This window comes from Apodemus sylvaticus, chromosome 1, assembly GCF_947179515.1.
Source record: "Apodemus sylvaticus chromosome 1, mApoSyl1.1, whole genome shotgun sequence".
Lineage (NCBI taxonomy): Eukaryota > Metazoa > Chordata > Mammalia > Rodentia > Muridae > Apodemus > Apodemus sylvaticus.
The window spans coordinates 37291365-37315151 of record NC_067472.1 but is presented as its reverse complement, the minus strand read 5'-3'; the positions used below and the strand labels follow the sequence as shown (position 1 = coordinate 37315151).

The window sequence follows — 23787 nt, the reverse complement described above, 5'->3', positions numbered from 1 at the left end:
CTGGAGAAACTGTTCAAACATAAGAATTAACCAAAGAATAGGAGATTGATTCTTTCTTTGGAGAGTCAGGGATGCTGGGAGTCAGACGTAAACAGTGATCCTATACAACAGCACTTCTTCTTCTTCTTCTTCTTCTTCTTCTTCTTCTTCTTCTTCTTCTTCTTCTTCTTCTTCTTCTTCTTCTTCTTCTTCTTTTTCTTCTTTTCTTCTTCTTCTTCTTTTCTTCTTCTTCTTCTTCGTCTTCTTCTTCTTCTTTTTCTTCTTCTTTCTTCTAATTACTACTACTACTACTACTATTTTGTTTACTTTACATCCCAATAGTAGCTCCTGCCCCACATCCTCCCAGTTCCTCCCTCTCCCCACCATCCTCCCATTCTCCCTTTCTTTTCAGAAAAGGCCCAGAAAAAGGGAGGGCTCCCATGGACATCAGCCCACCTTGGCATATGAAGTTGCAGTAGGACTCGGAGCATCTTCTCCTATTGAGGCTAGACAAGGCAGCCCGGTTAGGGGAAAGGTCTCTCAAGGCAGGCAACAGGGTCAGATACAGCTCCTAGAGCAGCAGTTCTTAACCTGTAGGTTGTGACCCTTTTCACAAGGGTCACATATCAGATATCCTGCATATCAGATGTTTACCTTATGATTTATAACAGTACCAAAGTTACTGTTATGAAGTAGCAATGAAATAATTTTATGGTTGGGGGGGTTCACCACAACATGAGAGACTGTATTAAAGTGTCACAGCATTAGGAAGTCTGAGAAGCATTGCTGTAGAGCCACATGGTAGTCCAGGAGAAAGCAGAAGTACTTAGACTAGAGGACTAGCACTATATGATTTTCAGAGCTATGACAGTTAATTGTTAATATAAACTTGATTAGCTTAATATCTAGAGTGGTAGAGCTGCCCTGGTGGTGTGGGCGTGGGAGAGCTGGACCCCATGGCTTGAACCTGAGGTCAGAGAGCCAGTCCGGGCCCCTTTCCTGCTGCCACAAGCAGGAGACCAGGCCCCACCCCTAGGCAAAGGGGGGGATCTGGGCCTGTTAGTGCAGGTGCAGGAGAGCTGGCAGAGTGAACAACACAGCTACCACCCAGGCTCAGAGCCAGGGCCTTGAGTTGGCACACCCCAGCATCTACCCTATCTATAAACTGCTGGAGCACAGGAAGGGACCAGTCCTGCAGATCCAAAGCTGCAGGATCTCCATGGCACAGGTTAACCACAGGACACCTGAGACGAGTCCCAGTGAGGAGCCAGTATTGATAGTTTAGCAGAAACCAGAGGCCTCAAACCAGACCATCGACTCATTGTAATGAACATTTACAAGGAAAGCTGTTTGGGCAAAGGGCACACTGTGTGATACACTGTGACATACCACAGCTTCCACTTCCACAGGAGGGAAAAGAGTTTAATTTTTTTCTTTTTTGTTGTTTTTATTTTATTTTATTTTGGTTTTTTCGAGACAGGGATTCTCTGTATAGTTCTGTCTGTCCTGGAACTTACTCTATAGACCAGGCTGGCCTCAAACCCAGAAATCTGCCTGCCTCTGCCTCCCAAGCCGGCTGGGATTAAAGGTGTGCACCACCACCGCCCCGCTTGTTGTTTTTATTTTTATTATTTTATTTTTGTTTATTTGTTTTCTTTCTTTTTGCTGGGGTTGCAAGGGCAGAGGGCAGGTATGAAGGGCCAGGGAGATAGGTGGCATTTAAGGTACACAATGTGAAATTCACAAAGAATCAGTAAAAAGTTTTTTCCAAGAAAATGTTTATAGTATTGCTGAAACACACCCTTGGGCACATCAAGGGATAGATAGTTAACTGGGGGAGAAGACCTGCCCTAACTGTGGGCAGTGCCCTCCTCATCCCAGACTGACTGAGAAGAGGGAAGGGACTGCCTGCTCTCTCCTTTCCCTGGTTCCTGATCTGGGCAGGTTGAGCGAGGACTCTCACACTTTAACTGCCACGCCCACGAGCCCCATCCTGCATCCACACAGTCCTTACTAGGATGGGTTGTGCCCTCCAACCACGGGCCCAAATAAATCTTCATCCACAAAGCAGCTGCTTGTCAGGTATTGGTCACAATGGTGAGGACCGCAGCCAATACATGAGTATTGTCTAAAGTATTCCTCAAACGATACACATCTCTTCATTAGCATCAGTGTTTGTACAAATCATGGAAAGTTGCCAGAAAGAGGGGGCATGTTCTCCACCTCCAGCTGTCCCATAGTCTCCCGGGTATCAGTTCTTTCTCGCTGTGGAATGCCAGGTGGGAAGAGATTTCTCCCAGAGGAATACCCTGCACATGCAAAAGGCAGGTTTTATTTGCACGCAGGCCCTGTCTACCAAGGTTTCATTTTTTTTCTACTTCGTTTTCTCTGAGAGGACTTTGGTATTGCCTACCTGCTTGTGTTGCACAGTGCTCTTTCTGCCTGAGAGAGCCTCAGTAACTCTTCTCTGCCCGCCTAACTTGTCCTTTAAGACTCAGTTCCGACATCGCCATGGCAACAAAGCCACCGTGTCTGGTGTCAGTCTCTCCAGGGCTCTCCCCCTCCTCTCAAGAGTAAGTCATTTCCTGCCTGAGCTTCCTCACGCTCCCAGAATTTCGTACAGCAAAGGTTCCTGTGGTATTCCACAGAGCACGGGCCTCCTTTTCCTTCTCTCTGTGTCTCATTCCTAGACCATGAGTCCTAGGAAGTCAGAGAACAGTATTGTTAATTGTGTTGATACTGCTGTCACTGGTACAGGACTTGATCTATGGTGACCACTTGGAGAGGGTTTAGAGAATAGTTAAAAAGTGTGTGGATAAGGAGGGAGTTTGTTACTGAGTCTACCCAAAGTCCTTTTAGTTACAGAACAGAGGGCTGTGACTATTTCCACCGAATGCAGAATACTTACATTTGGATACAATTCAAAAAAAATTTTTTAAGTATAGAATAGAGTTTATTCAGGGCCTAGGGAGGGGAGTTAAGAGGGTAGTAGAGGCAGAGAAAGGCAGAGAGAGAGAGAGAGAGAGAGAGAGAGAGAGAGAGAGAGAGAGCGCTACAATCCAAATCTTCTAGTGAAGATACTAAAATATATTATGATGTGCTGGTTTGAAATAAATATAAAACAGCTGGAAAACATTCATCAAAAGGCAAATTAAAACACTTAAGAGATATGTAACATACACTGATCTCGCTTCCTTCTGAAAGCACGGGGAACTTGGCCACGTCTACCCAGGCTCACTTCAATAGTGAGTGAGTGTGTGCCTCCACTTATTAAATTGAGTCCTAGCTATGTGAAAGGCTTTGTTCTAGGCACTGGAAAGATAAACATGAGCCAAACAAAAAACATGTTCTGTGGATAGTTCTTACGTACTATCAGTATGCAGAGTAATAAGCAACATATTCAGCACAGTGTTGTTCTCTTATTGTCTGCTTGCCTTGTAGGCATGAAGAGTATACTGTCCTCTCACTAGACTCTCATGAAAACTTATTTAACCTTTCTTTTCTTCTTCTTCTTCTTCTTCTTCTTCTTCTTCTTCTTCTTCTTCTTCTTCTTCTTCTTCTTCTTCTTCTTCTTCTTTTGGTTTTGTTTTGTTTTGTTTTGCTTTTTTGGAGACAGGCTTTCTCTGTATAGCCTTAGCTGTCCTGGAGCTCACTCTGTAGACCAGGCTGGCCTCAAACTTAGAAAGCCACCTGCCTCTGCCTCCCAAGTATTGGGACTAAGGACACGTGCCACCACCGCCTGGCTTATTTAACCTTTCAACACACGAATATAATATATCAGGGTAAGGGCTATGGAGAGCAAACTCGGGAAAGGAGTCAGGCAGTATCATGGAAGGTGACATTTGAGTAAAATCTGAGGGAATCTTGGAAGGCTGTAGAGACAATTTTTGCAAGAAGGGAAGAGATGTGTCAGTGGCCTTGGTTCTCTCTGTAGACCAACCCTGGTGCATCTGGAATTCCAATTAAAGGATGTTTATCGATGGTGAGATATACTTCCTAACCAATAAAGGCTGCTGGGAAACTGAGAGACGGTCTTCCTTGTGTGGGGCATAAAAACTTGTCTCAAATATTGAAGGCTGGTGGGAAACTGGAGTTAATGTAGGCTGAAGAGAGAAGGAGGAATAACAGATAGGAAAGGCCCCAGAAGATAGAACAGTGATGAGTTGCAGTTCTGCCCTGCTTTAACTGAGGCAGGCCTGTCAGTCACTGAGGGGAGGATACACTTGATCATAGAGGCTGCTGAAAAACTACTAAGGGTAGCTGGCAGGGATGTAGGCCAGTGGCAGAGACCAATTGGACCAGAATAAGCAAGGGGTGGAGCAGGGAAGTCATCTAAAGAGTGTTTTTTGTTATCCTGCCATGAACTCATTAGATAGGAGGTTCTGCACTCACTGCTCCGTGATCTTGGTCAAATCATTGATCCACCAGATCCTCAGTTTCCTCTGTTGTAGGGTGGAGATAATGTTATTACATAGTGGTAATTATGAATTAGTTAACTGGTTAATTTGTAAAGGGGCTCGAAACACTGCCCAGTTTTGGGTGTCATTTAGATGTTTGTTAAATAATACAAACGAGATGCAATTTAAAGAAAAATAAAGTTTGGGGGAAACCTAAATGAGAGTTTAAGATAATTGCTCCACAGATGGCCAGTCGCAGAAGTCAAGAGCATGGTTTTGTGAAAAGGAAAACAGAGTTGAATGACACAATGCTATAGAGAAAGAGGAAGGCCTAGAGAGGCCAGCAAATGAGGAAGGGAAGCCTTGCAGTTAGCTCTGCCGGGAGGAATAAAGAGAGAAGCTCAAGTAAAGGGAACTGGGAGATAGTGAGAATGCAGAGGGGAGACATTTGGTTGGCTACCACATAAAGCTATGGCTAGCTCTATAGATAACACACTCTTGATGATTTAAGTGACTGTTAAGGTAATGTAGAGTTACTTCTAAGTGTGAATGGACAACATGGATAATGGCGCTGTTAGTCTAATGGTAAGCAGATTAATCTAAGCTCCACAGTAAGATATTATATATTGAATATAGTATAATATGAGGCAGGGTGTGAGATGTCATGATATTCTCATGACCAACTCAAATAAGTTTCCTTAATGGAAAAAATTTGAAAATTTAAGATAGTCCCATTACATTTTAGTGGGTTTGTCTGGAAACAAGTATATTTTTGTTCCGTATAAAAGTGCATGCCACAAACATTTAGAAACCCAAGACAAGCCCATCTGTAAGTGGACCAAAAGCGCTGGTAAAAATGTTTCAATGGATTATTTATTGTTCGCAGATTGAAGATGCACACACACACACACACACACACACACACACACACTTATTCTTTTAATATTTTCCTATTCAAGTATTTCCCCATAAATTCCATTATTGTAAATATCTTTAGGAGACCTTTGTAAGCCAGCAACAAGAGATTTTTTTTTTTTAAAGCCTTCTAAAAAAATTGACAGTGGGAATGAACTGAATGCAGAGCCTTGAGACTGTTAGGCCGTGCAGTTGCTTTGTAGCACAGGCAGGCCTTGAACTTGTGATCCCACTGCCTCAGCTTTCTGAATAGTGGAGATTACAGGTTTGGGTTACATGCAATAGCTGGTTTTGTTTATTAAAGGCTTGTTCTCTTTGGTCTGTATTTATAGTCTCTGTATTGTTATACTGTACACAGTCTTAGATGCTTAAAGGGGGTGGAGAGTTACCTAACCAGCTCTGAAGATTTACGCAACTACTACACAAAAGCAGAGCAAGAAGCTGGCTGCCAAGAATAAAGTATTTTAGTTTTGGTTTACAAATTAAGTTGTAGAAGACCAGTGCTGTCCAGTAAGAATGCAATGTGCCCGCAAATGCAAGCCAAGAAAAGTAATTCTTACATTTTCTTAATGGGAGCCACATTTTAATACAGGGAAAAACAAACGGGTGAAATTATCCTTAATAATATGTTTCTTCACTTAACAGATTCCCAAGGATTGTTTTTTAAAAATGCAATCAATACAAAAATTAAGACATTTTGCATTTTTTTCTCCTGGACTGTCTTGGAAACCCAGTGTGTATTTATTTTCCAACCCATCTCACTTCAGACAAACCAAAAATTCAAGTGGTCAACAGCCACATGTGGCTTGTGGCTTCCATATCTAGACTCTGCAGCTTTGAGCCAAAAATATAGCCCTTTCGTGTTTTCGAAGGCAAGTTGACAAGAAGAGATACACAAGAGTTCATACTGCACAACTAGGACCAAATATATTACTTGAAATAGGCACAGTCTTTTCCACCCTCGTCCTTTGGGGATTTTTTTATTTTTATTTTTATTTTTCCAGATTTCTCCTTTGTGGTCTGCTCAAGTTTCTCCATGTGAAACAGAACTTAGTTGAGATGCCGGTGAATCTCAATGCTGTGTATAGTGTCCCCTCAAGCTGTAAAAAGAAAAATCATATAGCTCCGAATATTTACTCCTGGGATGGAGCCATTATAATAAAGTGTTCCATGAACGATAGTGCGCCTTCGGTTGGAAAAAAAAAAGTTGACTGGTGTCCTAAGAGACTGCCTTTTAAAAAAAAAAATGTTCCCAGGAATGGTTCCCAACCCACCGGGTGGCCCCTCCAGACCCGGCTGGCTGCTTCTGGATCCAGCGCTCGCTGCCCCAGTCGCCCTCCGGCTCGGGCCGCCGGCGTTTCCGGCCAGCGCTCGCGGTCTGCGCTCGGCAGCCGCCGTGCCCGTCGGCCCCGGGTCAGCGGCGGGAAGCGTGCCCCTGCGGCCGGCGACTCCGAGCATCCGGAGCGCGGTTCGGCCCGGCGTCCACGCCCTCGCCGAGCGCCCGGTGCGTGCCAGGCCGGGCGGCGCCGCGGGCGACGGAGCAGAGCCCTCCCCCCTGGAGCTGCGCGGCCAAGGTGGAAATGCGGAAGTTTCTTCTGCGCGGCTGACAGATGAGATTGGCGGCGGGCGCGCCGGGCGCTGCAGAGGCTGTGCGTTCGGGTCCCGTCCCCCCCAGCAACTCGGCGAGCCCGAAGCCGTGGAGCCGCGCGCGCGCGCGCCATGGCCACTCTGCCGAGCGCCGAGCGCCGCGCTTTCGCGCTCAAGATCAACAGGTAAGACAGCACGGTTCCGGGCCAGTCCGCGGCGGGGCGCGCCGGTCCCCGTGGCGACTGCGCCGAGCGCTGCTGGGACTCAGCCCCGTCCTCAGTCACTAGTGCGGCTGCTGGGAGCAGCGTTGCGCGCCACCTCCCCAACCCCGCGTGGCTCCCGCCGTCTTTGCTGCTCTGACAGGTGGCCGGGCCGGAGCGCAGCGCGCGCCGGGTTCTCGGGGCCGCGCGTCGGGACTTGGCTTAACAAATTGCGCCTTCCTTACAGTCCGGAGACGGGGAAAGAAACTAAGTGGCTGAAATCAGCTCTGCTTTGAAGCAGATCCGTCCGTGGTCCAGGGTTAGGGTTCTTTCAACCCCCTCTTTCCAAAACAAACCAACCAACCAAACAAACAAAAAAAACCAAAAAAACCAAAAAAAAAAAAAAAAATCTTGGCTTCTGATGGAAGCGCTATTTTTATACCTTGGTCCAAAAGGAGCCAACCATGAAATGGAAAAAATGATTTTTTTTTTTAAAGAATTCTTCCTTTAAATAAGTGAAAGGGAATGAGCTGTGGCTGACGTTTAAAGATTTATGGCACTCCAGCGAAGTGAAGGACACAGGCAGTGTTGCACACACCACATCTCTGTGGGTTGACTGCTCACAAAGTTCTCAGTAGACTTAAGCAGCAGCATTTCCTCCACTGAAAACTGCTGACAAGTATTCAGGGGGCATTTTTGCCTTGACCTGGGAAATCTAGACTGCCTGGCTAAAAGATAGTGTGGAAGGGCAGCGCTCTGGAGGACTTCCAGGTTTTTGTGTGTGTGTGTGTTTTTTTTTTGTTTTTTGGTTTGTTTTTTTTTTTTTTTTTTTGCCTGTGGGAACATTCATCTTTGAGCTGCTAGTGAGTGAAGTTTGAGTCACTAGGATTCACCATCAGAGGGCCTATGGCGCGTCTCTGTGTAGTTGTGAGTTAGACCTTACACTTCCTTAACTATTTCATCTGTCAAATTAGTTTAATTATTAATGGGGACTGTATACACATGCTAAAAGGTGCTACTCTAAAGTCATTAATTATATCATAACTCATAGTCTTCCTATGGGAGCCTTTTCCCCCCATCAGGCTTTGATGGCTGTGGTGGGGCAGCAAAGGCGTAGGAAGTTTTGATGGCTGTCATTGTTGCCTGGCTGCTTCTCCTCACTTTGCCCCTGTCATGAGAAAGAAACAAGGCAGGAAACAAGGAACAAGGGCAGGAAGATGTTAGGGATTCAGGAGGGGTGATACGGATCTGAAGTGACTGTCTGGGACCTAGCTTGAGCCTCGAGGCGCTCTAGCAACCTCCAGTGTGAGTATGTTAGAGGGTCTCCACGCGCTTGGGTTGGTGTAACCCAAAGGTCAAGGATTAAGGTCTTTAGCCAGAAGTGGTGGACTTGCCTATAATTCCAGCCCTGGGGAGGTGAGACAAGAGGCTCACAAGCTGAATGCCAGGCTAGGCTGCATACAGAGACCTTGCAACAAGCAAACAAAACAGAGGCAGCCACCCAAGCAAAACAGTGTTAGAAAAACCAAGAGCCAGGGTATATTCAAATTTCCTTACAAAGTTTTGTTGCAAACTAACTATATGCCATTGGGCATACACATTTTATATTTTTCTCATGTTTGATCTCCTCCCTCCCTCCTCCTCCTCTTTCTGTCTCTCCGAGGTCTTACTTTGTGTCTCAGACTGACCTTGAACTCCAAGCACGTCTGCTTCAGCTTTCTGATTGCGGGGATTGCAACTGTGTACCGCCACACGTGGTTTTGTGTCAGTGGGAATAACTAGTATCTGACCATGGTTTCTCCCTCTTCTGACTGTTAGGAGGGTTAAGTGGAGTAGAGACAGCGTGCTTATAATGCCTGGCTCAGAATAAATGTCAAATAGCTGTTGGCTGACACGTCAGTACTGCTAGCCTTGTCCTGGTCATTGTCATCTCTAATATCATCAAATCTGAGATGATACTAGAGAACCTACAAAGGCAAAGTATGAAGGGTACCTGAAGTTGGAGTGTTTTCCAGGCAGAGGCCATTTGGGACTGGGTATGGGGATGCCAGTGGCCACCTGCAGCTTTTTTGGGGTTATGTCTCTCACATGCACAAATCTGTGCTGGGACCCTCTGACATACTCATTGGAGAGAATAGTCCAGAGGTACCCACTTAGGAAAGTAAAATGGTTTCTAATCTTCTGGAAAGAGTATAAATTGTATTTTTCGTTTTTTTTTCCCTTTTTGGGGGGGGGGAGGTTGGATTTGGTTTTTTCGAGATAGGGTTTCTCTGTATAGCCCTGACTGTCCTGGAACTCACTCTGTAGAGCAGGCTGGCCTCAAACTCAGAAATCCGCCTGCCTCTGCCTCCCAGAGTGCTGGGATTACAGGTATGTGCCACCACTGCCCGGCCTGTATTTTTCTTTTTAAAAAAGACTTTTCTTTCCTCTCTTTAAGCTACTTTGTGTATTGGGTGCAAGAATTATGCTGAGGTCTCCACAGGAATAACTTTCAGATTCAAATGAATGTACTTGGTATGGATATAACATTAAAACCCACCACTTAAGGTCAAATACTGACTTTCAGATGTTGTGCTATCAAAAACCTTAGGACACTCAGTCGTCTTGGACAGAAGATGTGGTCAGCTTTAATTGTCCATTTGACACAATCCAGAGTCACCTGGGGGGAGAGTCAGAAATGATGGGCCATGGGTATCAGGTTTGCCTGTGGGCGTGTCTCTGTTAGGTTCTCTTCTTTGTTGTTTGATGGAGGAAGATGTAGCCCTGTGTTTCACAAGCTTGATCCTAAGCTGCATAAGAGTGAAGAAAGCGGACTTGAGCAAGCCAGGCTGTGGGGGCTCCTTTAGCCTGTGGATACGACTAGCTGCTTGAGTCCCTGCTTTGACTTCCCCAAAATGATGGGCTGTGACATGAAAATGTAAACCAAATAAACCCTTTTGTCCGCTAAGCTGGAGTTGTTTTCCCCTGGAGATAGAAATGAAACTAGAAAGAAGGGGGAAAGTGAAGCCAGGGTGTAGTTGCACAAGGCTGTGTATTTTGTAAAGGCCATACATAGTCGTCGTCAACGATGAGGACGACAACAACAACAACGACAACAATAGCAACAACAATGACAACAACAACGAAGGCAGCCGGGACTACAAATGGCTCTTACACTGGCCCTCTGCAGTAGGCCTGTGCTATTTTGACCTATGTGGTTTTGGAGGAATGGATACAGAAAATGTGGTATATTTACACAATGGAATACTACTCAGCAATTAAAAAACAATGAATTCATGAAATTCTTAGGCAAATGGTTGGAACTGGAAAATATCATCCTAAGTGAGGTAACCCAATTACAAAAGAACACACATGGAATGTAGTCACTGGTAAGTGGATATTAGCCCAGAAGCTCTGAATACCAAAGACACAATTCACATATCAAATCATTCCCAAGAATAAGGAAGGAGAGGGCCCTAGAAAGGCTTGATGCAGCATTGTAGGGGATTGCCAGGACAGAGAAGTGGGAGGGAGTTGATTGGGGAATGGGCGGAGGGAAGAGGGCTTATGGGACTAATGGGGAGGGGGGAACTGGGAAAGGGGAAATCATTTGGAATGTAAACAAAGAATATAGAAAATTTTAAAAATATTTCCTTTAATGGGATAGGGTATTTTTGGAGGGGAAACCAGGAAAAGGATAACATTTGAAATGTAAATAAAGAAACTATCCAATTAAAAAAAAAAAGAATTTCCTTTAAAAGCAAAGATTTAACTTTTAAAAAAAAATCATTTCAGTAACAGTATTGGCAGTTCTGCTTCTGCGCAGTACCTGGGCTAGAAACAAGATGCTGTTATGCAGTGTCAAACATGGAGAAGACTTTTTACCTTACATGCATGTCTATTAGTTTTTAAAATAGATCAGATTCTGAAAGTAGGACTCTGAGTACACTTTCATATTCTCACCTTTCTATTTAACAATGATATTTCTTAAGTTATTTGTTTTTCCCATTCATGAAATATTGTGGTATGACAGACTAAAAGTTACAGTTGCAAAGAGCTCAGCTCTGGGCCCTAGCCAGGAATGAGTAGTGTCTTACATACAGTCTGTGAACAATGTTCCCCACTGCATGCAGACTTCTGTGGCTTCCTGCAAGAAGCATTGCCCAGGGCAGGGCCAGCGCCAAAGCCAGAGGAAGCCGTAGATGCTGGCGGCAGCTTCTCCCCACACTTGTCCTGGCTCTCTTGCACTTGTATAACTGTATATTCATTCACATGCTGGAAAGCATGAGCGAGGGCATGCTGGGAGCATCTTGTGTGACTGTAACTCCTGTTGGATATTTTGAAACATTTCTCTAGAACCCGTAGCTCTGGGAGATAGAAGGCAAGACTCTACCACTGAATTGTTCTGACTTGGAATGGCTGGTAGGTTAGATGCATTTGTCTTGATTTTCGTTTTTCCCTGATTGGCATGAGGAAGGAAGACTAGATCTGAACTAGGTAGTCACAATAGTGCTCATGTTTGGGATTTTAGGAACGGCCGTATCAGACATACCGTCACCTGTTAAGGAACAGTCCCTTGTTAATTAGCTCTTTGATGATTGGAATATGCAGCTTTTGTAGATGCTGGAAATTATTACTAATGCTGCGAGGATTCGTCAAACAAGACCTTGATTTCTTTTTCCTTTTATGCAGTGTTGGGTATTAAACCTAGGGCCATATGCACCCTAGGCAAATGTTTTACCACTGAGCCATATCTCAGCCTACTTGTTTCTGTCAAACAGAGAATAAGCACAGAACTTGATAAAATGTGAAAGTAAAACAAGAGCTTTAGATAAATAAAGGAAATGTATAAACTGTTGTAGGTGGGCATTTAATGACTTTCTGGACACCCAGGATTGAAATAAGTAGACCGTAAGACTTACACTTTTATACTGCTGACTGGATTAGTTAACTTTTCTGTGGCTGTGACAAAATATCATCACCCAAGGCAACTTACATACAGAAGGAAGAATTTAATTTGGCTTATGGTTCCTGAGGGAGAGTCCATAGTGGGGGAGGGGGAGGCAAGACAACAAGCTGTCAGAGCAGGAAGCCGAGAGGTCGCATCTTCCACAGCAACCGGAAACAGCAGTCTAGAGGTGGGCCAAGCCTGTAAACTTTCAAGCTTGGCCTAAATGACAAGCTTCCTAAGCTAGTGTACACTGCCTCCCTAATGGGATCAAGTGTTCAAATACTTACGCTAGTGGGACGCATCTCATTCAAACTACCACACTTACTATGTGGCAGCTGTGGATTTAATGTGTATATCATAACTCACCCACTTCCTTTTTTTAAGGACGTATTTATTTTTTTATGTATATGAGTACACTGTAGCTGTCTTCAGATACACTAGAAGTGCTCAGGCTCTACTTGCTCCCACCCAAAGATTTAATTATTTATTATATGTTAGTACATTGTAGCTGTCTTCAGACACACCAGAAGAGGGTGTCAGATCTCATTACAGACAGTTGTGTGCCACCATGTGGTTGCTGGGATTTGAACTCGGGACCTTCGGAAGAGCAGTCAGCCATCTCTCCAGCCCAACTCACCCACTTCTATGAATTAGGAACAAGTATAGCCTTCATTTATAAATGGGGAAATGAAACACAAGCAAGCTATGCACATTTTGATTTCACACAGCTAATTAAGGTCAGAGCTGAAATTTTGTATCCAGGCAGTCTGTCTCCAGAATCCTGCCCTCCTACTCACTATATCATGACAAGACTTGGTTTTGCTTTAAAATAGAAAAGTAACAATATTTGCTATCTACTAAGTTCAGTGCCAGACAGCCAAGATTCTGGCAGTAGTGAGGGAAGGGCTCTCTAGTCCCCACCCCTTAATGAGGAACTAGTTGCAGCTGACAGTTGCTGGAGCAGGGCGACTCATTCTTTTTGAGGTTGTGTCCCATACATCAGTGGGTGGGTGACCCCACATCCGTGTACATGTGGGCAGCGCTAATTGGGTTTAGTGCAATTAGAAAATAAAGGCATAGGATTGGAGGGGGGAACATGTTGAGGGGATATGAGGAGAGTTGGAGGAGGGAAATGAATGGATATGATCATATTTTCTTGTCCATATATATAAAATTCTCACAAAGAAAATTATTATAATAAAGAAATGAGAAGAGTTGAAAATGCTTCTTATTGATTTGAGTAGTGCACATTGTACATATATTGAAATACCACACTGGACTCCATAAATATATAGTTATTATTTGTTAATAATTAAACTAAAACAATTAAAATTTTCTAAAAAGAGAAATTCATGCCAGTCAGATGGTTTAGCTGGTAAAAGATCTTGTCTGACAGCATAGGAACCAACCCTTGATGGAAAGAGAATTGATTCCCCAAGAGCGTCCTCTGACCTTTACACATTCATCATAGACATACACCCATGTTCACACACACCCACACACACCCCCACACACCCCCCCACACACTCACGCGCGCGCGTGGGCACCTGATGGCCATAAATTAAAAATTTTAAAAGTGGAACAAAGCCTAAGGCGTACCACTCATCATTGGGATGATTTTTATAGAAGATAAAGCCAGGTGCTAAGAAAGAATAAAGTTACCTAAAGGTTTCATCCATGGATAACCCCAAGATACCAAAAAACTGAAATTCAAGCCATTTGGGAGGCTGAGGCAAGGAGGATCACAAGACCAAATTCAGCCTCTGCAACTTGGACCCTGTCTCAAAGTAAAATATAAAAAGAGGGCTGGGGGGGGTGTCTGGCTCTTTGACAGAGCACCTATTCAGCATGTACCAAGCTGTGAGAGAGAGAGAGAGAGAGAGAGAGAGAGAGAGAGAGAGAGAGAGAGAGAGAGAGAAAAGACAGAGAGTCAGAGACAGAGAGAGACAGAGACAGACAGAGGAGGGACGGGGAGGTGGCTCAGTGGTGAAGGGTCTTGCTGTACAAGCCCAGTGACCCACATGGAGGCAGAAGGAAAGGCCTGTCCTCTGGTGTCATGCCTGCACCCCTCACCCACCCACACACATACACAATAATAATAATATTCAGTAAAACAAACTTTAAAGAAAAGCAACTCAGGGCTGGAGAAATACTCAGTGGTTAACAGCAAGTACCTGTCTTGCAGAGGGCCCTCCACATGCGTTTGTGAAGGCAGGTCTTCCTTCCCTGTGAGCTAATGGAGAGGACACACAGCATCCTATAGTTACCCAGGGAGAGAGGCGGGGCTCAGAGACAAGGTCTCCTGTCTCAGCTCGGATGATGTTACACACCATCTGCTTTTCATCTTCTTTAACAGGGGTATGAAAAGGCAGGAGGTGACCCTACTGGTCCTCTTACTGGAGAACTCTTAAGGAGCAGGGCCACTAGAGTCTTTCTCAATAGCCAAGTTATTCAATAACATCTCAGGCAATTTTATTAAAGGTTAAAGCAAGAAAGATATACTCTTCCTGGTTCCATAGCATCTGGGTTTATACATAGCCCAGGTTGCTTGCTATATAGCCCAGGTAGGCCTTGAACTCATGGTGATTTTTATGCTTCATCCACCCATGTGCTTGGATTACAAGCACACACAACTACAGCCAGCTTCCGGGTCTCCATTCTTGCAGAATAGATTCATCATTGCAAATAGATCACACGCATGCATGCATGCACATGCGACCTAAGTGCCACTCAATGAAGCAATTCCCTGGGGAGCAGAAAGGAGAACAGAGATCACAAGCAGAAGACACCGTGTGAGCATTTGCACAGGCTGTGCGTGAAGATCAGAGGAGGACTTGGGGAGTCAATTCTCATCTTCTGCCTTATAACGTGGGGTCACTTGTTTCTGCCGGCGTGTACTCTAGGCTAGCTGGTTCATTAGCTTCCCCTGACTCTACCTCACCACAGGAAGAGTGCTAGGATTACAGATGTGCATCACTACATCTGGCTTTTTCCTTGGGTTGCAGGCATTTTGCCGAACACGGATGATCAGGCTTGTGCAAGCAAGTGCTTTTTTTTTTTTAACCTGCTGAGCCATCTCCCTGACCCACACTCCCTTGTAAAATTTAAAAACTAAATCAAAAGTACAGTAGCAAAGTGTGGTAAGGGAAAAGGGAAAAAATGCTCACATTTCAGCCACTCCTAGATTAGTAATACCTGTTAACACTTGGATACACTTCCTTCTAATTTTACAAAGACAAAATCATCTTGTGCATGCTATATTGTATACTTTAATATGTGTCGACAACTCTCCAAGTCAATTAATGTAGGTCTATATTGTAATTAATATATATGTATTATAATTTGCTAAAACACTTATTATTGGACATTAAGGTAATTCCCAGTTTTGTTGCAAAATAATGTAGAGCTCCAGGGAACAGTCTGAAGCATGTTTTCTGTGCTTCTGCAAATGCTCTTATATGCATTTCTAGTAGTAGAATCATGTGTTCCAAAAATTTCAGGTTTTTTTTTAGTTTGTTTTCTTTTTGGTGTGAATGTATGCATGTGTGTGCCGTGTATGTCTGTGCGCACCCATCTATTTGTGCAGAAGCCAGAAGGACATTTGGTATGCTCTCAGTGTTTTGGTTTTGGTTAGGCTGGCTGTCTTATGCTAGGCTTACAGGAGCACACAATCATGCCACACTCCTTACCCGGGCGAGGACATCCACACTCAGGTCTTTATGACCTTACCCAGCTTCAGTTCTGAGCCAGCTTTAGTTCTCCATGATTTTATTATCATGTTGACTACCCGAATAGAAGCACATCACTCTCTGCTCCTACACTAGCCCTGCAAATGCTTAGGTTCTTGCATACAAATTCTACTGTACCCCAACCATTTCCCACTTATCAAAAGTTTATCATTCTATAACAAATTCTATATTTGTTAACTTTGATCCTTGCCTTTATTAAGCAATGAAAACAGTCACGCATTTCTTCTTTTTGCCTAAAGTGCCACCTGAGATGATGGGTGAAATGCTACCAGCTTCCTACTACCTTATTCCTTGAACGATGTTTTGTTTGTTTTTGTTTTTACTTTAACAGTTTCACCTTCAACTTCATATGGAAACATACAAAAAAAAAAAAAAAAAAGCAAGACAGCTAAAACAATCCTGAATAATAAAAGAACTGATGGAGGTATCATCATCCCAGATTTCAATTACATCATCTCAGGTTTTTTTTTTTATTACAGAGATGTAATAAAAAACACACTTGATGACTTCAGGCAAAAGAATAAAAATAGATACATATTTATTATCGCCCTGAACAAAAGTCCAAATAGATCAAGGACTTCAATGTAAGATCAGATACCCCGAGTCTGATAGAAGACAAAGTAGGGGAATAGAATTGAACTCATTGGCACAGGAAAAGATTTGCTGAACAGGACATTGATAGCACAGTTACTAAGACAAATGTTTTTTAAACAGCTAAAAAGCTTCTGTATGGCAAACCACACCATCATTAGGACAAGGAGGTAGACTGAGATCTGGAAAAAAGATCTTTGCCAATTATGCATCCGAGAGAGGGCTAGAATCTAGAATATATAAAGAACTAAAACAAAACAAATGACCCAATTGAAAATTTGGGTACAGAACAAAGCACAGTTCTCAAAAGATGAAATAAAAATTGCTGAGAAACAGAAATATTCAACACCTTAGCCATCAGAAACATCTAAGTTATAACTACTTTAAAGTTTATCTTACACTATATAGAATGGCCAAGATCAATAAAATAAATAATAGCGCCTGCTGGCCCAAGTGAGGGGAAAGGGGACACTAATTCATTGCTGCTGGGAGCGCAAGCTGGTGCAGCCGCTATGGAAGTCGGGGTGGCCATTCTTCAGAAAGCTGGCAATCCATCTACTTCAAAATCTAATAAACCACTCCTGGACTTTACGTTTTACTGCAGAGATTCATGCGTATCCAGGCCCGTTGCTTCCCTACTCACAATGGGCAGACATTGAGACAGCAGAGACGCACCTTGGCTGATGAGCGAATAATGAAAATGGGGTAGAGTTAACTATACAGTGGAATGCGAGTCAGCTGTTAAAACAAAAGAAATAACTGAAGCTAGGAAAGATGAAGGTAGAAAAAGAACTCATCCCGAGTGAGGTAACCTAGGCCCAAAAAGGCATTTTTTTTGGTGGACTTTTTGTTTCATTCTGCTTTGTTTAGACTTTTTTTTAAAAAAATCTTTTGGTCTTTTACTTGTCTGTTGTTTTTATTTGAGGATGGTTGGGTTCCTTGTTTTGTTTTTTGAAAGAGGAAAAATTTTATGTTTTCTCTTACATGTAGATGCTAGCTGTTAAGCTTTCAAAATACGTGGTTTGTACAACCACAGAGGATAATTGCCTAGTAAGGGACTAGGTGGGAGGAGGAGATCTCCTGAGGAAAGGAAAATAGAATATATTGTTATGGAGAGACAAAATAGAAACCAGACTAGAAGGATTAAGTAGGGATGAGATGAGAGAGAACGGTGAGGAGACAATATTAGCTAACACCAGAGACCATTTGAAAAACCATATAGAAGCCCACTACTATAGGAGATCCCTAAAATATATCCATATATAAAAGAAACATGAATGGAATCATCAAATAATGAGGGAAACAATGCCCCAAGTATGATTTTCAGACATAAAGCGTAGATGCACAGATGAACTTACAGAGATTGTGACAGCCTGCACAGGATCAAGACATCCTGAGTCTTGGCACTAAGAGGGGAAAGAAAGTGGATATAAATTTTTACCCCTAACCAAGAAGGTATCTTCAGTTGATGTCTGCTGGTAGACTGAACAATCGGTTTTCATCAGTGGAGTCTCATTAGGTATACCAGTTGTCCATCAGGGCAGGCCCCATGGCCAGTGGTACTTGGCTAACCCAAAAGGTACTTAATGGCATTTTTTTGTCGACTTTTTGTTTCATTCTGCTTTGTTTAAACTTTAAAAAAAAATCTTTTGGTCTTTTACTTGTCTGTTGTTTTTATTTGAGGATGGTTGTGTTCCTTGTTTTGTTTTTTGAAAGAAGAAAGTGGAATGCAATCATTGATAAGTGGATATTAATTAGCCCTGAAGCTCTGAACACTGAAGATACAATTAGCATAGCAAATGATTCCCATGAAGAAGGAAGAAGAGGGCCCTAATCCTGGAAAGGCTTGATCCAGCATTGTAGGGGAGTACCAGGACAGAGAAAAGGGAGGGGAAAAGACAGGAGAATGAATGGAGAGAAGAGGACTTATGGGACATATTGGGGGGGGGGACTGGGAAAGGAGAAAGCTTTTAGAATGTAAACAAAAAATATAGAAAATAAATTTTAAAAATCTCTAATGGAAAAAAAAAAGAAAGAGGAAAGCGAACTTGGATGGGCAGGGAGATGGGGGAGATCTGGGAGGAATTGGGAGAGAGGAAAAACATGATCAAAACATTTTCAAAATTGTTTGAAAATAATTTTTTAAATTAGTCTTGTTATTCCAGGGCCAAGTGGTCTGATGTTCTATACGTTCATTCAGTCATTCACTCACTCATTCCATCCACAGGGTGTTATATTTTGAGTTCCATGTTAGACTCTGAAAATATGGAGAAAAGTGATTCATTGGCCTTGCCTTTGATAATTATGGATGCTAACTAGAATTAAGAACCAGAAGAGGAGGGAGCCTCTCTTGCCTTTTGGCCTTTGTCCTGGCCATGCTGTGCCTGCAGAGGGGTCAACGTTGGGTTCATGGCCCTGGGAATGCTGCAGTAGCGTTACCCGGACCATTTCTGGAAATCCTTTCAGAAATCCTCACAGAGATCAGGGCACACTGCGTCTTAACAACACCCTCAGTGGTGTGAGAGCACGTTCCTCACAGGGAGGACGGGCTCTGTTTTTTTTTTTTCCAAAGTGTTCAAAAATATAAAAAGTACAGATAATTTTGTACCAAATATTTGAGAGTCCTTTGGATGTGAACAAATAGTTGGCAGCACCAAGCCTCTTACTACTTTTGCTTTAGAGCTTTTAAGGTAGAAAAAGGAAATGTTATTGAAAAAGTCTCTGTTCTTCTGTTCTCTCACATGACCACTTTCAGGAGGTTGAGTGGTGTGTGTGTGTGTGTGTGTGTGTGTGTGTGTGTGAGAGAGAGAGAGAGAAAGAGAGAGAGAGAGAGAGAGAGGATGTGTATGTACACCAGCATGCATATTTATCTATCAGCAGTGTATTTTGTATGATCGTTAACGTTCAAACAGCCCCTTTAGATTAGGTATTATCAGCTTGAATTAAATGTGAGAAATGGGGCTTGGGCACATAGGCAAAAGGGGCATATGTAGTGCTCCTGCTCACTCGCTCCTAAGTGAGGCCTTAGGCACAATCTGGGGAGATAACTGTAAAGTCTTGGCTCTGTTTGGGGGTGCCTTCTCAAATTGTTCTGAGAACACGTGCCAAAAGAAGTTCTGAAAGCAATTTCAGGAAGACAGGTTAATCAGAATAACTCGCATGGTGCTATTCATGTGGGATTTTTAAAGAAAAGCAGCCATTTATATGATATGTGCAACCTAATAGTATTTTCCAGTCAGTCCTTAACATTATAGTCTTGCCACTCATTTCCTGGAGTGGCCGGGCAGAACATTTAAAACAAAACAAAACAAAACAAAACAACTTTTTTATTTCTCCCTCAGCTGGCTGTACCACATGATGCATTTGAGATATGTATCTAAGTCACAGTAACATGTTTATTTTTAAATACATGTTTTTAAAGGCACAGAATAAAGATGTTTGTCTCCAAGCTCTAGGACTTAGAAAAATATGTAGATTAGCAAAGGACTCATGTCTGCTCAGCGGTCTGTTTTGCTTGTGTAATAGAACCATCACCCCTGTGCTCTGGACGTCTGGTCTGTCTGATGCACTGCAGCTCACACCAGAGAAACTCAGAGGAGTGACATGGGTACGGATGCTTTCTCCTAAGGATTCTGCCTCACCTTGCTGCCTTGCATTTCTGTACTCTGCCTTTAGCACATGCCTTTATTAGGCCACTAGAGATTATATATGTATATGTTATATATGTATGTATATATGTGTCAGTATATGTGTATGTATGTATGTGTATACACACACATACTCAGGTTTCTGCTGTGTGGCATGCATGGTCAGCAAAACCACTCCTTGTGAAGGTGCTCCGCTAGACCCAGGTTGTCTGAGGAGACTGGAGTCCCGCAGGTTGAACAATCCTGGAGTAATTTACACCACAGTGAGTTTCCTTCCTTATGTGACATCACAATGAGTTTCCCTCCCTTACGTGAGTGGGGACAACTCAGGCTCAAAGTCCACTGGCAAAGCAGCAGTCCATATCCTGATAGTTGATATTAATGTCTCAGGCCTCCGTTGCAGCTTTTGTTCCTAGAAATGAGACTGTCCCCTTCCTTTCACCACTACAGCTGGCAGGCTTTAGCCATTGATATCTTTCATTCCGAATCCCTGTCACTTTTCACAGTAGCCCATAGAAGGGCAATTGCACTGATCTAGTCTGCAATCAAATCTGTTCTATCTTGTTCTCTACTTGATACTTTCATTCAGATAACAGATTTCTTTTTTCATTGCCCATGAGTTTTCTAGACATTATAGGAGATTTAAAAACAAAACAACACATCTCCTTGTAATTCATCTGGACTGGGCAAGTTAGCATAAATGGAACATTGGAGAATATAGACACTGCCGGATTTTGCAGTTGGATGCAGGTTAAGGGCGGAACCGGGCATAGGAGAGGTTGTGGCTCTGGGGTGGGCACAAGGACATATTTCTGAAGATAGAAGACGGAGGAATTCAAGGCCAGCCTAGGTCACACAAGATGCTGCTTGAAAAAGAAATCAGAAATTAATTGGGAACACATGAAGTCTAATATGTTTATTGGCATTCTCTGCAGTTTCATTGTATCCCAGATAATAAAGACAAGAAAGTTTTAAAAAGACCCTGACAACATTTTAAAAGGCCAGAAAATTGTATGATGACATTGTTTTATTGAAAAAGAAACATGTACATATCTCCCTGTGACCATGACTAAATGAATGCATATGATAAGGGCTAGAAAAGTATGTCATAAGTCTTCTCCCTGGTGGTTGAGACTATTCAAGGTTTTGACTTGTATTTGGGGCATGCAGATATGTATGCAGATATGTATGCAGATATGTATGCAGATATGTATGCAGATATGTATGCAGATATTGTGCTTGCTCTCGAGGGTTTCTTCAGAGTCTTGTACATTTAATGTCATCAGAATTCCGCTATGGACAAATGAGATAAAGGTGGTGTGGATACATTTATGAGATTTTAATTTTCATAATTTAAATTTGGAAGTTAGTTTTGAGAGAATGAGTTTGAATTTCTCTTATAGGGCTTTTTCTTTAATAACCCTGCCCCGACCAATTCAGATGAATGTGAATGGAAATGGTATCCCCCATTTCCACAGGGCAGCTGGAGACACAGACTTGGGGTTTGAGATCTAAGTCATGGAAAATGTCATCTTTGAGATGGGAATAGGGACTGAAGGATGGATACATTTGGGAAAACCATTGATATGGCCCAGCAGGTAAAGGCACTCTCTATCAAGTCTGATGAAATGAGTTCAGTCCCTAGGATTCATATGGTAGACAGAAGGAACTGACTCCTGCAAGTTTTCTGACTTTCATTGTGACACCCACACACCTATCCATCCAGAATACATTTTCTCCTGGAGATGGACAGTAAAAAGAGAAAAAGAATGGACTCAGGGCTGGAGTCATACCAAAAGAGAACTGTGAAAAGGAGGAAGAATGTGACCAAGGTGTGGCAAACTGTTTCATGCACTAGGAAAGCGGAGCTGGTGCAGCAGTGTACGGCCAGGGGCCAGATTTCAAGGGTGAAGCAGGAGCATTGGCTCTGCCTTGTTGGTTCGTGGAATCTCCAGAGGCAGCAGTTTTAGGGACTGTTCGAGGAAGTCGTATCTCACAGGGTTAGAGGTTGAGCCGATGCAGAGGAAACAGAGGAAGCTGACAGAGGCCACTCCTTTTAAACATCTGTACAGACAGAAAGAAATGGGACAACGGTAACCAGAAACTCCACGGAGGCTGTGACGTTACACAGACTAGAGCATCACACAGGAAGGATGTGCGGGAATGAGAAAGAGGTTCTTTAGTCCATTAAGTAACTAGGTGTGGCTGAAGGTGTTTAGAGTACTTGATGCTGGCCAGGGAGTAACAAATGCTAGCCTTTGTACTAGCATCGAGGCTTTGAACATGTTGTCGTTTGTGGAATAGTGGTTCTTTCTATGGTGTCGTCAAATGAAGTACAGTGACATACATTGTACTTTGCTCGCATTCATCTCATTACCTTCTCTTGTCTTCTCTCTTCACTTTTCCTGGTCCCCCTCCAAACCACAAGTAGTCTTCCTCTGCTTCCCCTGCCTCTGTCTCTCTGTCTCTTTCTCTCTCACACACACCCATATTCTTCACATGAAAGAAATATGCAACACTTGTCTTTCTTGTTCCAATATACATACTCTTGTGTAACCCTCTTTGTTTCCTTCTTCCCACACAGCCTCCTTCTACTTTCACAGCATTGAGAGTTCTGACAGCAAGTTATAACATTCTACTTACATGTTGTCTACGTAGGAGATTCTGAGACATGACACCTTCCTAGACAGCATTGCCTTTAAGAATGTGGTCCTCATTTTCGTTTTCTTACATTTACATTTAACTTCCTGAGTCTGGAGAGATGGCTCAGTGGTTAAGAACACTACTGGCGGGTGGGAGGTCAGGGGGAGAGAAGGGGGCTTACGGGACTTTCGGGGAGTGGGGGGGCTAGAAAAGGGGAAATCATTTGAAATGTAAATAAAAAATATATCGAATAAAAAAAAAAGAACACTACTGGCTGCTCTTCCAGAGGACCTGGGTTTGATTGCCAGAACCCACATGGCTCCTCACAATCATATGTAACTAAAATTCCCAGGGACCTGTCTTAGTTACATCTCAATATGCTGACAAAACATCATGGCCAAGGCGACTTATAAAAGAAAGTATTTAATAAGGTTTGTGGTTGCAGAAGGTTAGAACCCATTATGGCAGAGCAAAGGCGTGGTGGCAGGGACAGCTGAGAGCTTACATCTTGATTGGAGAGCAGGAGGCAGAGAGGACACTGGGAATGACACAAGTCTTTAGAAACCTTAAAGCCCAGTGGCGTGTCCATCAACAAAGCCATATCTGCAAATCCTTCCCAAACAGTTCCACCGACTGAGAACCAAGTATTTAAGCATACGAACCCACAGGATCCAATGCCTTCTCTGGCCTCTGTGGGCACAAGGCATGGATGTCGTACACAGACATACATGAAGGCAAAATACTCATAAGAATAATCTTGAGAAAAAAAAACAATAGACTTATCTTCCTATGTTTTAAGTAGAAAATGACAACATTTTTTTTATTCTGATACACACTTGTGGGTTCACCTGTTTTACTGTCAGGAGTCCTGAGTTCTGGAACATGAAATCATTTGATTGAAAGAGAACTCTTTTCAGATATAATTGAGCTAAAGCTATCCTGTGTTAGGCTAGTTTCAAGTCCCATCATTGGTGTCCCGTGGGAAGAGCCTCAAGGGTATAGAGGGCCATTGGGTTGACTGAGGCACAGTGGCTACCCTTTCACAATCCAGGGAATGTCAAAGATGCCAGACAGATGCTACCAGATACAAGAAGGCTTCTTTGTGGCACTTTCCCAGCAAGCATGGCCTGGCTGACACTTTGTTTCAAC

The 23787-nt window shown here is 43.1% G+C and overlaps 1 protein-coding gene across 1 annotated transcript in view; it reads left to right on the top strand.

Annotated features, from left to right (window-relative positions):
- The first annotated feature begins 6912 nt into the window (after positions 1–6912).
- The window catches only part of Dock8 (dedicator of cytokinesis 8), a 196820-nt gene continuing 179945 nt past the window's right edge, over positions 6913–23787 (top strand). Inside the window, exon 1 of the mRNA XM_052187973.1 lies at positions 6913–7063. Coding sequence (XP_052043933.1) covers positions 7011–7063 — 53 coding nt within the window. The 5' untranslated portion in view covers positions 6913–7010. The remainder of the gene's footprint in view (positions 7064–23787) is intronic.